The 14,351-nt window shown below is 40.4% G+C and overlaps 1 protein-coding gene across 2 annotated transcripts in view; it reads right to left on the bottom strand.

Moving 5' to 3' along the window:
- LOC133611676 (pleckstrin homology domain-containing family G member 3) overlaps positions 1-14,351 on the bottom strand; it is an 81,227-nt gene that overhangs the window by 7,469 nt on the left and 59,407 nt on the right. The window contains exons 5-16 of one of the 2 annotated variants that reach the window (XM_061968692.2): positions 13,105-13,174; positions 12,971-13,017; positions 12,741-12,891; positions 12,520-12,651; positions 11,057-11,239; positions 10,697-10,789; positions 9,264-9,350; positions 9,143-9,173; positions 8,954-9,055; positions 1,681-1,713; positions 845-855; positions 224-583 (exon numbers count right to left, since the gene is read on the bottom strand). In XM_061968692.2, coding sequence (XP_061824676.2) covers positions 224-583; positions 845-855; positions 1,681-1,713; positions 8,954-9,055; positions 9,143-9,173; positions 9,264-9,350; positions 10,697-10,789; positions 11,057-11,239; positions 12,520-12,651; positions 12,741-12,891; positions 12,971-13,017; positions 13,105-13,174 — 1,300 coding nt within the window. The remainder of the gene's footprint in view (positions 1-223; positions 584-844; positions 856-1,680; positions 1,714-8,953; positions 9,056-9,142; positions 9,174-9,263; positions 9,351-10,696; positions 10,790-11,056; positions 11,240-12,519; positions 12,652-12,740; positions 12,892-12,970; positions 13,018-13,104; positions 13,175-14,351) is intronic. The other variant, XM_061968693.2, reaches the window with a different exon arrangement.

Raw genomic sequence — 14,351 nt, 5'->3', positions numbered from 1 at the left:
ACAAAGAGTATGACCTGCATGCTTCCCAGCCCACGAGCACATGATGAATACAAACTGATGCATTCATTGAGCGCGGTACACATGCGGACGCTAGTCGGATGTGTTCATACAGACGGGAGTGGGGCGAGAACCAGTGTGGGCGAAGAAGAGCGGTCGAGAGGAGCGGTGAGCAAGCGGAAAAAAGCAGGAAATGGGAGCGTCGTGGGTGGCAGACAACCCTCACCGTTGTGAAGTGAGAAGAAAGCAAAGCCCTGCTTCTATAGTGCCAGCAGGAGATGGCTGCCAGCACGGAGCTAGCAAAGTCAGCTACCTGGTCGACCCCCATCAGTAAATCCTCCTTGTAACTCTCCCCCTCTTCTTTTTCCTGCTCTGTCATCTCAAGCTCCAGACCTCCTTCACGAGGCGAGGAGCTCATGTTTGGATCAGTGGAATTTAGCTGCAGAGTTTCCCTTCTGGGGATGAGATCCTCCACACTGGGCCCCTCAGCCAGGGGCTTGCCTACACTGGAAGACAGTGTCCTGACGCTTGTGGCCGGCTGAAGGGGGCGCCTGTCGCCCAGCAGGGCCCCCTCGCTCTCTGCATGCTGTGTGAGAGGTCACAGACATGTGGGTTGTTACTGCAAGGCCAGTGCTTGTTCCACATTGTTAACAGGGATGAAATCCTTAGAAAAGCTGCTTTGGGTGAGCTATGGTTAGGTAGTCCATTCATTTTTCTTCAGATGATTAGGTGAGCACTATTTTGCTTTTAAGATTAAGCATTTGACAAACCATACCAGATCTCATCAAAGCACATTGTGGAAGATTTAAGGGAATAAAAAGCATGGATTTACATTCCCAGCACTTACCTTCATAACATCTGTAAAGAAAGCAGAGAAAAAGGAACAGAGATTATTAACAAATGAGGATGCCACAGATTGGTTCAAAGAATTAGCACATTGTGTAGTGTACAGCTTTTAGAAATGAGGTTTAAAGTATGATACTGGATGATACTAATAAAGCATATTCCCCAGGGTCACACGCGCCCCCCTGGCATCACACCGTGCGGCCCCGCAACACATTGTGAGAAGCACTGGAATAAGCGGACGTCCTTTTGTGCAATTATATTCTAGAGTGAGCCAGCCCGTGGTTAGTCTGGCTCAGACTTGTGGGAGGCCTTCTGATTCGATATATGCCAATTAGAAAACATCCTTCTCTCAATTGGAACATGATGCAATTATCTCGGATGTGATAACCGACTCCCTGACTGATATGGGAAGATTGAAGATGAAAATTACATCTTCATTACGTTGGTGTGCGATGGATTACAACTTGGGCCAAAAAAACAGAGGGTTTTCTTCTCTCTCTCATAACGGCCAATTAGGACAGATGTGAGCAGATCTGAGGGCAAGGCTGCATTTGACTACTGAAAAGAGCTTGTGTATGACAAAGCCTTGTACCAATGGCGCATAATTAACTTCATTATGGATGAGGCTAGTGGAGTGGGAGTGTGTGTGTCTTTTGATCTGGCTTGCAGATGTGTTTGAGGTGGGACAAAGCACGAGCTGCAATGGCGATGTGACAAGCTCTTATAAAACAAAAATAATCTCGGCTGATGGCTTTCTGGACTTCTGGACTGGATGAGGAGCTAATGAGCCTACTTTTAATACATTAAATCAACCAGGACTTAAAACAACATACTGACCTTTTGTACCTTTCATGATTTGCTTGGCAGGTTCTAAATGACAAATTGAGAATGACAATTAATGACTCAATAAAACGAGTATCTATCAACGTGACACATATTTGCTATAAGCAAACATTTGAAACAAGGTGTGTGAGGAAATTTCCAACTGGTTGACACTTTATATCTATTTTTTGTCAACAAGGCTTACACGCTAGCAGCTTCATGTGTCTCCTCCATACACAGTGTGGAGACGTGCCCCTAAGCTAGTATTAATGATTATTATATATATATATATATATACATCAGTGACGTGCAGTCACTAGAGGCAGGTGAGGCCCCGCCTCACCTGCCATCATGGAAAGAAAAAAAATGTAAAAAGAAAAAAAAATTATGAAATTGTTATATAAATAAATAAATGATAAATGGGTTATACTTGTATAGCGCTTTTCTACCTTCAAGGTACTCAAAGCGCTTTGACAGTATGTCCACATTTACCCATTCACACACACACATTCACACACTGATGGCGGGAGCTGCCATGCAAGGCGCTAACCAGCAGCCATCAGGAGCAAGGGGTGAAGTGTCTTGCCCAAGGACACAACGGACGTGACTAGGATGGTAGAAGGTGGGGATTGAACCCCAGTAACCAGCAACCCTCCGATTGCTGGCACGGCCACTCTACCAACTTCGCCACGCCGTCCCATATGTATCCAGTGATTATACTATAAAGTTATTTTCCATTTAACTTCACCAGTTTTAGATTATTTTTATTCAAAATCGCTGAATTTTCACATTTGCCGTTCAAATACTGAGAAGAGACGGTGCGGTGAACAGCAGCCAGTTGAGGCACGTCACTCAGTTGTGCCTCACCATGGATTGCGGACTTGGCTAACTGCTGGCCTGCTGTGCAGTGAGACCGTATTGCTATATGAACTAAATTATACATTTCCATAGTTTAGTTAGCAGAGGTATATAATGTACAGTGTATTTTGTCAACAACTGTATGTGTGTAACGTATTTCTTGTGCTGAGCGATCATAAAACGGCTGCAAAAGACGCACTGGCTGAGGCTCCAGTAGTCCCGCCTCCTGCACCCCCGCCGTAGAATTTGCACCCCCTGACGGGAGTGTTATATCCACTAAAGCCCACACTTAAACTTTCCACGTGCAAGATTGAATCTATTTAAAAAAGTTATTTCATAAGAAGCCAAAAAGTGCAAAAACAATAATGTTCGTGTTGGAGGAGTTGTGAATGACTGCACGGCCACAACATTAGGTACACCTGCAGACTGCAGGTGTACATAATTCACAACTCCTCCAACACGAACATTATTGTTTTTGCACTTTTTGGCTTCTTATTAAATAACTTTTGTAACCTATTTTTATGGGCTTTCCTCTTTGTGATGTTAAGTTCCTGTTATGCGCTGTTGTACAGTATATGCCTTGAGCTCTTATTTTGAAGGCGCTAAGAGCGGAAGTGATGACACAGTGGAGCGGAGGTTTTTGAAAGAAGGTAAATAAAGTGGTTCTCGTGTAAACTGGAGCCTCCGTGTTTGTTATTTTGTAGTTTCATACAGTATAGGCGACATTTATAAACCCTCGGTTACACTTTTTTAAATAGATTCAATCTTGCACGTGGAAAGTTGAAGTGAGGGCTTTAGTTGATATAACACTCCTGTCAGGGGGTTCATTAATCCAGCACAACAGTGGCGCATTAACTTTATTTATAAGTAAAGGTAAGACCATAATAAGGTTTTTTTATTGAATGTGCTTTTTTGTGTGCTACAGTTTGTATGTGTAAAGTTAAAGTTAAGTTAAAGTACCAATGATTGTCACACACACACTAGGTGTGGTGAAATTTGTCCTCTGCATTTGACCCATCCCCTTGTTCACCCCCTGGGAGGTGAGGGCAGCAGTGGGCAGCAGCGGCGCCGCGCCCGGGAATCATTTTTGGTGATTTAACCCCCAATTCCAACCCTTGATGCTGAGGGCCAAGCAGGGAAGAATGCTGGTATGAGCTTTTAAACATAACCCGTGAACTGCTGCCAATCAAATGGTGAATAAGATACTCTTTAGGGTTCATATGTTTGTAAATCTGACTGTGATGAAGTCAGTGCCTCACCAGCAATGAACCTCACCGCACGTCACTGTGTGTGTGTATATATATATATATATATATATATATATATATATATATATATATATACGTATATATATATATATATATACGTATATGTGTATATATACGTATATATATATATATATATATATATATATATATATATACGTATATATACACATATATGTATATATATATATATATATACACGTATATATATATATATATATATATATATATATATATATATATATATATATATATATATATATACACACACACAGTATGTACAAACCCCGTTTCCATATGAGTTGGGAAATTGTGTTAGATGTAAATATAAACGGAATACAATGAATTGCAAATCATTTTCAACCCATATTCTGTTGAATATGCTACAAAGACAACATATTTGATGTTCAAACTGATAAACTTTTTTGCAAATAATCATTAACTTTAGAATTTGATGCCAGCAACACGTGACAAAGAAGTTGGGAAAGGTGGCAATAAATACTGATCAAGTTGAGGAATGCTCATCAAACACTTATTTGGAACATCTCACAGGTGTGCAGGCTAATTGGGAACAGGTGGGTGCCATGATTGGGTATAAAAACAGCTTCCCAAAAAATGCTCAGTCTTGCACAAGAAAGGATGGGGCGAGGTACACCCCTTTGTCCACAACTGCATGAGCAAATAGTCAAACAGTTTAAGAACAACATTTCTCAAAGTGCAATTGCAAGAAATTTAGGGATTTCAACATCTACGGTCCATAATATCAAAAGGTTCAGAGAATCAGAATCAGAATCAGCTTTATTGTCATTACGCAGGGTAACGAGATTGAGGCCATTCCATACAGTGCGATGTGTGCATGCTAGAAAAACAATGTGCAAATATATACCGGTAGAAATATAAAAAATGTAGAAGTGCAATGAATATGGTGTGAAATGAATATATACATGAAAAAACAAAACAAAAACAGGGTGGTTGGTGGAATGGGTTATTGCACCGAAGAGAAGGCAGTTATGAGGGACAATGGGGCAGTCCGTTCAGGATGGTTATGGCCCTGGGGAAGAAGCTGTTCTTTAGCCTGTTTGTTTTGGTTTTAATGCACCTGTAGCGCTTCCCAGAGGGCAGCAGGTGGAACAGGTCAGAGCCAGGGTGGGTGCTGTCCTTGATGATGGCACTGGCTCTGTTGAGGCAGCGGGAGGTGTAGATGTCCGTCAGAGAGGGGAGAGGGCGGCCGATGATCTTCTGAGCCGTCTTGACCACTCTTTGCAGCCTCTCCCTGTCTGCTGTAGTGCATCTGGGAGATATCACTCCAGGTGAGCGGCATGGCCGGAAACCAACATTGAATGACCGTGACCTTCAATCCCTCAGACGGCAGTGTATCAAAAACCGACATCAATCTCTAAAGGATATCACCACATGGGCTCAGGAACACTTCAGAAAACCACTGTCACTAAATACAGTTCGTCGCTACATCTGTAAATGCAAGTTAAAGCTCTACTATGCAAATCGAAAGCCATTTATCAACAACATCCAGAAACGCCGCCGGCTTCTCTGGGCCCGAGATCATCTAAGATGGACTCATGCAAAGTGGAAAAGTGTTTTGTGGTCTGACGAGTCCACATTTCCAATTGTTTTTGGAAATATTCGACATCGTGTCATCCGGACCAAAGGGGAAGCGAACCATCAAGACTGTTATCGACGCAAAGTTCAAAAGCCAGCATCTGTGATGGTATGGGGGTGCATTAGTGCGCAAGGCATGGGTAACTTACACATCTGTGAAGGCACCATTAATGCTGAAAGGTACATACAGGTTTTGGAACAACATATGCTGCCATCTAAGCGCTGTCTGTTTCATGGACGCCCCTGCTTATTTCAGCAAGACAATGCCAAGCCACATTCAGCACGTGTTACAACAGCGTGGCTTCGTAAAAAAAGAGTGCGGGTACTTTCCTGGTCCGCCTGCAGTCCAGACCTGTCCCCTATCGAAAATGTGTGGCGCATTATGAAGCTTAAAATTCGACAGCGGAGACCCCCGGACTGTTGAACGACTGAAGCTCTACATAAAACAAGAATGGGAAAGAATTCCACTTTCAAAGCTTCAACAATTAGTTTCCTCAGTTCCCAATTGTTTATTGAGTGTTGTTAAAAGAAAAGGTGATGTAACACAGTGGTGAACATGCCCTTTCCCAACTACTTTGGCATGTGTTGCAGCCATGAAATTCTAAGTTAATTATTATTTGCAAAAAAAAAAAAAAGTTTATGAGTTTGAACATCAAATATGTTGTCTTTGTAGTGCATTCAATTGAATATGGGTTGAAAAGGATTTGCAAATCATTGTATTCCGTTTATATTTACATCTAACACAATTTTCCAACTCATATGGAAACGGGGTTTGTACATACATACATACATACATACATACATACATACATACATATATATATATATATATATATATATATATATATCCATCCATCCATCCATCCATCCATCCATCCCTACCGCTTGTTCCTTTTGGGGTCGCGGGGGGTGCTGGAGCCTATCTCAGCTGCATTCAGACGGAAGGCGGGGTACACCCTGGACAAGTCGCCACCTCATCGCAGGACCAACACAGATAGACAGACAACATTCACACTCACATTCACACACTAAGGCCAATTTAGTGTTGCCAATCAACCTATCCCTAGGTGCATGTCTTTGGAGGTGAGAGGAAGCCGGAGTACTCGGAGTTAACCCACGCAGTCACGGGGAGGACATGTAAACTCCACACAGAAAGATCCCGAGTCCGGGATTGAACTCAGGACCTTTGTATTGTTAGGCACATGCACTAACCCCTGTTCTACCGTGCTGCCCATATATATATATATATATATATATATATATATATATATATATATATATATATACATATACACATACATACATACATATATATATATATATATATATATATATATATATATATATATATATATATATATATATACATATACACATACATACATACATACATATATATATATATATATATATATATATATATATATATATATATATATATATATATATATATATATATATATATATATTGCTTGCTTATGGTTGTCCATCGATTCGATGATGACCATCTTCTTTTATTTATGAGTCTGCTGATGTTTGAAAAGTCCGATCCTGGATCTACAGATGCGGTTACAGACCGGGCATGTGAAGGAGGTGCTGGGGGGAGCAGGGGTGGCTTGGCGAGCATGCCTCTTCACGCGTTTTGCTGCACGGTGTTGTGTGCGCTGTTCCTCAATATAATCCACTCCTTGTGAGGAGTGGGAGCGCCAGAGGTCTCGGCAGGAAGCAAGTTCCTCCAGTGAAGAGGGGTTGATCTGGCATCTCTTCAGTGTGGTCTTCATTTGGTCTTTGAACCGCTTCTTCTGCCCACCAGCACTGCGTTGGCCTAGGTGTAACTGACCATAGAGGATTCTGCGTGGGAGTCTATGGCTGGGCATTCGGATGACATGCCCCAACCACCTGAGTTGATGTTGGGTCATGATGGATTCCACGCTGCAGCTACCTGCCCTCTCCAGCACTTCTGTGTGCGGCACTCTGTCCTTCCATGTGATGCCAAGGATCTTCTGCAGACATCTTACATGGAAGGTCTCCAGGCTTCTCAGATGGCGGCTGTAGATAGTCCATGCCTCACATCCGTACAGTAATGCAGTGATGCATACTGCTCTGTAGACCAGCACTTTGGTGTGGAGTTTGAGGTTGCTGTTCTGAAAAACCCTTCTCCTTAGACGACCAAAAGATGCTGATGCTTGCTTGAGGCGGTTCTGGATCTCGTCATCCATTGAGCAGGTGTCAGACATTATGCTCCCCAGGTATTTGAAGGTGGGCACTGTGAGCAGCTGTTGCCCTGCTGCTGTGAGGGTTATTGTGGGGTTTTGTGGGAGGTCAGCACTGGACTGACAAAGTACCTCTGTCTTCTGGGTGTTGATTGTCAGTCCCATTCTGGTATATGCAGTTACAGCTGCCGAGAGGATGTTTTGCAGAGCCTCTGGTGTATGGGAAACCAGGGCACAGTCATCGGCGTATTGCAGCTCAATGATGGTCTCCGAGGTCAGTTTGGTAGTTGCCTGTAGCCTCCTGATGTTAAACAGGCTACCATCAAGCCTGAAGTCTATGGTAACTCCAGCCTGCTCCTCCATCCCCCTACGTAGCAGTGTTGTGACACAGACGAGGAAGATGTTGAAGAGAACTGGAGCCAGCACACAGCCCTGCCTCACTCCAGTTTTCACACCAAAGGGCTCTGAAATATATATATATATATATATATACACACACACACACACACATACATACATACATATATATACATACAACCAGAAATACAGCAGACTTTGCCACACTAATAGATAACATATACAGTGTATAACAGATTATAATAGATAACATATATAACAGATTATTAACAGATATATAACAGATTCATATATTAGATATGACCAAACACTAAATCGGCCCTAGTGTGTGAATGTGAGTATGAATGTTGTCTGTCTATCTGTGTTGGCCCTGCGATGAGGTGGTGACTTGTCCAGGGTGTACCCTGCCTTCCGCCCGACTGTAGCTGAGATAGGCTCCAGCGCCCCCCGCAACCCCGAAGGGAATAAGCGGTAGAAAATGGATGGATGGATGTTGATAATGTTTAACACAGCATTAACCATAAATAAATTGAAAAAGTTTAAGTTATTACAGTACGTGTGATCGGTATTGGTATTGGTATAGGCCAATCTCACTCATGTATGATCGGTATCAGAATCGGCAGCATAAAACCTCGATCAGAACATCCCTACTTTCGACAGTTCGTGGCCGTGAAAAACATCGCTGACCTGGAACAACTTCCAGATCTTGCGCCGCATGATTTTTTCTGTTTCCCAAGATGACCGTCACAACGGAATTGCAGAAGATCCCGGAAAAATCCATATGATGGCATTGTACAGAAGGCTAAGAAAGTGCGATATACCTGGGGGCTTACTGCGAACGGGGAAAACTTGAACTGTAGTAAAGATTTTGAATACAGTAGATCTTTTATAACTTTTCTGACACACCTTGCACAGTATAAGTATGTTATATAAATATGTTAAAAGACAAGACACAAAATTATGTCTGGGGTATTTCACCTGATCTTCTTCTCCCATTCCGTCTTGCAAGACGAAAATCTTCAGACTGGTAAGAATCTGCTCTTTTCACCCTCTCTGGACTACAGTGGTACTTTCCAGGACCTATGTTGTGGTGAACAGAAAATATTAGGTCTGCTGTTTTTTACTTTAAAGTACAACAACCTAATAATCATTCTGGTTCATACTCACAATTTGAAATGTCCACGATTGTTTCTTTTGCCTTAAATTAAGAGCAGGAGATATTTTTTCTTTTTTTCAAGATGGCTTAAAAGACATAATTTTATGATGTAAGGAGGACATTGTTGTGTACCTTTGGTGGAACAATAGCGTTGTGGTTCTCTAGAATGAGCCTTTTGATGTGATGGGACCAGAGACGCTTCTCTTCTACAGACTTGGCCTAGAACAAAAAGCCATTGTCCATGTTATTAAAAGGCACAGATGACGTATGCTGGCATAGTGACACAAAACACAATGCAGACTACAAGCAGCACATCACACAACTGTGATGGAGGTCATTTTCTGTGAAGAATCTTACAGTGGACGAAGGAAGCTGCTAAAATACTAATGTAACATTTTCCTGATGCCAAACAATGCAGACGTCTGCAGGTTTTAGGATAAATTGCCTTGTAATTGGATAAATGTCTATTTTAATAGGTGATCGGATACTTTTGGAGAGGTTAAGATGTCAAGGGTTTCCATTGCAATCTAAAGGGAATGCCTCCACAAGCATCTTGCAGACATACGCAGAAGTAAGTTATGAACGTGACTGTGGAGCAAAGTTTACACTATAGCATATCCGATACATATTATCTAGAGCAGTGGTTCCCAAACTTTTTGTAACTGCAGACCGATCAACGCTCGAAAATTTGTCCCGCGGACCGGGTTTTTTTAAAATGTATTTTTTTTTTTTTTGGTCATAAAAAAATCCAATAATGTGTGCTTATGGACTGTATACCTGCAGACTGTATTGATCTATATTGCTCTATAATGTAGGAACCAGAAATATTAATAACAGAATGATTTAATTAAAAAATAAATATATATATATATATATATATATTTTTTGTATATATATTTTTTAATTTCTTGTGCGGCCCGGTACCAATCGATCCACGGACCGGTACCGGACCGCGGGCCGGTGATTGGGGACCACTGATCTAGAGCACAATGTAGAGGTCTGCATAGCTGCCATTTTAGATTTGGCCATGGCCTTCAATTCAGAAGATCACCACATTCTAACAATCTTTAATAATTGCTTGTACAAGAGTTGCATTAATTGGTTTGCTAGCTATCTCAATAAACAGGTACAACGAGTGAAGTCTGAAAATATTGTGTCAGATTCACTTAAGACTTCTAAAAGTGTGCCCCATGGTTCCACATTGGGCCCCAGCTTATATTCCATCTACATGAAAATTATGTGGCTAAGAACTGAAAAACACACGTCATCTACTCATTTAGTCCTTCACTTCACTCCTCAGCATCCACATCTGTCCTTCAATTCAAGGAAGAACAAATGATTTAACTGGAAAAAAGGTGTTACTCTTTTTTTTTTGCCTCTGATTTTCCTTTTTTTATACCCACTATTGTAATCTATATAAGCTGATAGGCTAGCTCAACATGGGGACTTTATCACTGGCTACATGAATATAAGAATATTAGGAAAAAACCCTCAATGCCTCCCTCTCGTGCATGGCGGACCGAACTGTGCGGTATTTTCCAGAGTACCGAGTCCCTATTATTTACCTGCACGGTATGAGGCTGCTTGGGATGCTTGAAATGGATGACGCTGAAGAGAAGGGGATCCTTTGCATTGTCCAGTAGCATCAAGGTTGAACACTGAGATTACAGAAGAAAAGTCCAGTTAAGTTAGATTTTAACTGATCCTGTTCTCATAAAAAATAGTAACATATGTAGAAGTTTGTCATTTCAAAGCTTAGAACTTTACTTTTTATACAAACAAGTAGCTCTGACAGGTGCGGTGGTGCTTATGTTGCTGTCATTTGTTTCTTATAGTTATTTAATGAATTTAACAATAATTATGACTGATTTTACCCATTGTTTTGTTATTATAAGACATATTTTTAATAAAATAAGCAAACTTACTAAAATATGTGTCTTGTAGACATAGTGTTCCCCTCTTTTCTTGGTAATGAGCAGCATCTTTTCAAGCAGGAAGAGTGTACGACTGTTCTTTGCCCGCAGCACATGAAATGTGCCCTCCAGCACCAGCTCACCATAGGTTGTCAGGTCAAGACCTTTCCAGTTGATCAGAAGAGACTGTATCTCCTGCACATGAACACATAAGCACACACACACACACAATACAATCTTTATGTGTGAAAACAATCAAGTCATTATTCAAGCCAAATTTAATTTTTACCAGCAGTTAAGACTGATTTATGGACAAATAGTGAAAGTTGCGTTTTAACAATATTTGGGCAGGATATATTTATATTTATACTCGGGCTGCACGATTAATTAACATCAAATCAACATCAAGGTTTTAATTAGTTACTAAACCACGAGAGGCTAAGTTTTTGTTTCTTTCTTTGCCGTCACCGGCATTTGAGTGACAGACATTTTGGCCTATCAGAATTGTTGAGCCTCGCGTTTGTTCGCGTCTCGCTTCAAACAGGGAGATAGACATCTCACACTCGCCTTTCAGCACCTGAGAGCGTTTATTTAACAGTAGAATTAACTGAACGCAGTGAGCCCTCTTTTCAGTCATTCACAATCTTTTTATCGCTGGGCGGAGAGCAACTCAGCAAGACCGGACACACAGGAAGCACAAACAGAGAGCCTTGCGACACACCATTGAGAAGTTCTGCAAAAAAAACATTAGGATGGGGGAAAAAATATGATTCCAAACCAAATGTCCTGTTGTGGTAATATATCAGCTTCAAATCAAACAACCAATATGAGCCCATCAACCTGGACGAATGAGCGAGAATGCCGCGATCATGTGATGGCAACAAACAACATCAGACCTAGTTTTTCCAACTTGGGAAAAAATTGCACTTTAAGATTTTCAGTATTTATTCAAGTTAAATTTTTGCTTACAGACATAAGAGTCTATTTTACTTTTTTATTTATTTAGGATAACAGTTATTTACATTCCAATTGCAGTACAATGTTAAACAATTCTACAGTAATGAGGAATAAAAGTTCATATCATTTTAAATGGTTACTTGCACTGTAATGAGTGTATCTGTAAATGATTTAGTTTAGGAGCATGATGTTGACAAATGCTCTGAGTACGGTATGTCTGCATAATGCCAAATATTTTTGAAAAGGAGTTTATTGCATATTGTTTTTATGTGTGGCACCTTGAGACAAGGATATGTTGATTAACAGTCTAAAAGTCTTCCTTCACTCGTTATTTTCGCAGTTTTATGCATTTATACTAAAAAAATACAAAAATAACAAATGAAATTGCAATCGCAATTTTGGAGAATTTTTTTTTCTTCAAGACCATGCAGCCCTAATTTACACTATTTTAAGAGACGAATATGCAAGTGCACTGCAGTTTCATTCTTACTTGCAGTACATGTGTGTGTTCGACAAACCTGCACTCTGACAGCATGTTCATGCTTCCTCTTCATGTCGTTGATGTACCAGGCCACGCCTGTCATCGTGTCTATGGCCTCCTGGATCACCTCATAACCCTCCTTATTTTGGTCAAAGTGCTTTGCAATTTCCTGTAAAATGTGAAAAACATTTAAAACAATAGCAGATGGGGATTTTTAAAAGACAAATCCCTAACCCATTGTATAGAATCAAACCCTACCTGTAGCAGTAGGTGATATTTCAGAATCCTCTGCACAGGCTTGAGGAGGAAAGAACCTAAAGGTAGGGGACGCTTCAGAGCAGCCTGACGATCCTTGAAGAACTGTGACAGAGTTTTACTCCTCATGCAGTCAGTTAATGCTGCTACTGAACTGCAAGATTGTGGAATGATGTTTGTTAAATACTTTATCATGGAATCGTAAATGTACTCTTAAAGTATGAGCTTCTTACTTTGGATAGTTGGTGCAATATTGGGTGTAAATTTCAAAATATTCACTCTGAGGGCACAAAAAGCAACAACTACTTGAAACACGCTTATTTCCTGAGGTTTTTTTTATTGATGGGAGTAAGATAAAAACGCCCACCTTTTCAACAAAGCATTGAGCGATGGCCACGGGGTCATTTGCACACATGTCCAGCGACTGCAGCAACTCACTGACAAACACAAAAAATATATAAAATGATAAGAGTTCATTGACAAAAACATCACTTACAATTGAGTGAAAATAGTGATTACATTCAACCTACCATACATACTATACCAGTGGTTCTTAACCTGGGTTCGATCGAACCCTAGGGGTTCGGTGAGTCGGCCTCAGGGGTTTGGCGGAGCCTTCGCCACGGAGGTAAAGACACATCCGACTTATCGTGTAAATAAAAACTTCTCTCTATCAGCGTATTATGGATACCCCCAAACAATGTTCCCTCTAATTTTCCATCTGATTTGCAGGTTGTTTGATTGATCGATTGAAACTTTTACTAGCAGATTGCAAAGGAAGAGAATACACTATATGAAACAGTACAGTTTACACAGTACAGTACATATTCTGAACAATTAATCACTAAATGGTAACACCCGAATAAGTTTTTCAACTTGTTTAAGTCGGGGTCCACGTTAATCAATTCATGGTAATGTGTGTAAGGTGTGTAATTTGTTGTGAGTTCATGCACTGTGTTGGTTTTGTTCTTTGAACAAGGTGATGTTCATGCACGATTCATTTTGTGCACCAATAAAAAAACATGTGACTTTGTCTTGAATTTGAAAAAAAAAAGTGTTTTTATTTTTCACTAAAGAAGGGTTCGGTGAATGCACATATGAAACTGGTGGGGTACGGTACCTCCAACAAGGTTAAGAACCACTATACTATACCTATGTGAAAGAAATTACAGCACTAATTCTAAAATGCCAAGCTATGTCTTCTATTGGCCACTAGAGGGGAGCGAACACTGTAAATACTAGGCATAGTGTACAGTATGTGACACAGTAATGAGAATTTCAGTTTTGTTTTTTAAGGGAGCCGATTTTATTGGCTCTGCTCCCGAAAATCTTTTGACCCCAAATGATTCCTTTGAAATTAATTTTACACATTTAAACAACAACAAAAAGTTCATGTAAATATATAGTTACATTAAATGTGTTTTATTTTATATGCTCAACATGCAACATTTTGTTATAAAAAGACACGATTATGAATAAAAAAAAAAACACAAAGCCATCTCAGTTAGGTAACAAGGTCCAATTTGATTGTATATTATTTGTAAAATGTCCAACCGAATACATTTAGTGTTACTATAACTAACATTAACTTACACAGTACCGGTACTCGCATTC

The sequence above is a fragment of the Nerophis lumbriciformis genome, linkage group LG08, assembly GCF_033978685.3.
Source record: "Nerophis lumbriciformis linkage group LG08, RoL_Nlum_v2.1, whole genome shotgun sequence".
In the NCBI taxonomy this organism is placed as follows: Eukaryota; Metazoa; Chordata; class Actinopteri; order Syngnathiformes; family Syngnathidae; genus Nerophis; species Nerophis lumbriciformis.
This window is presented reverse-complemented; position numbering and strand designations above follow the sequence as displayed.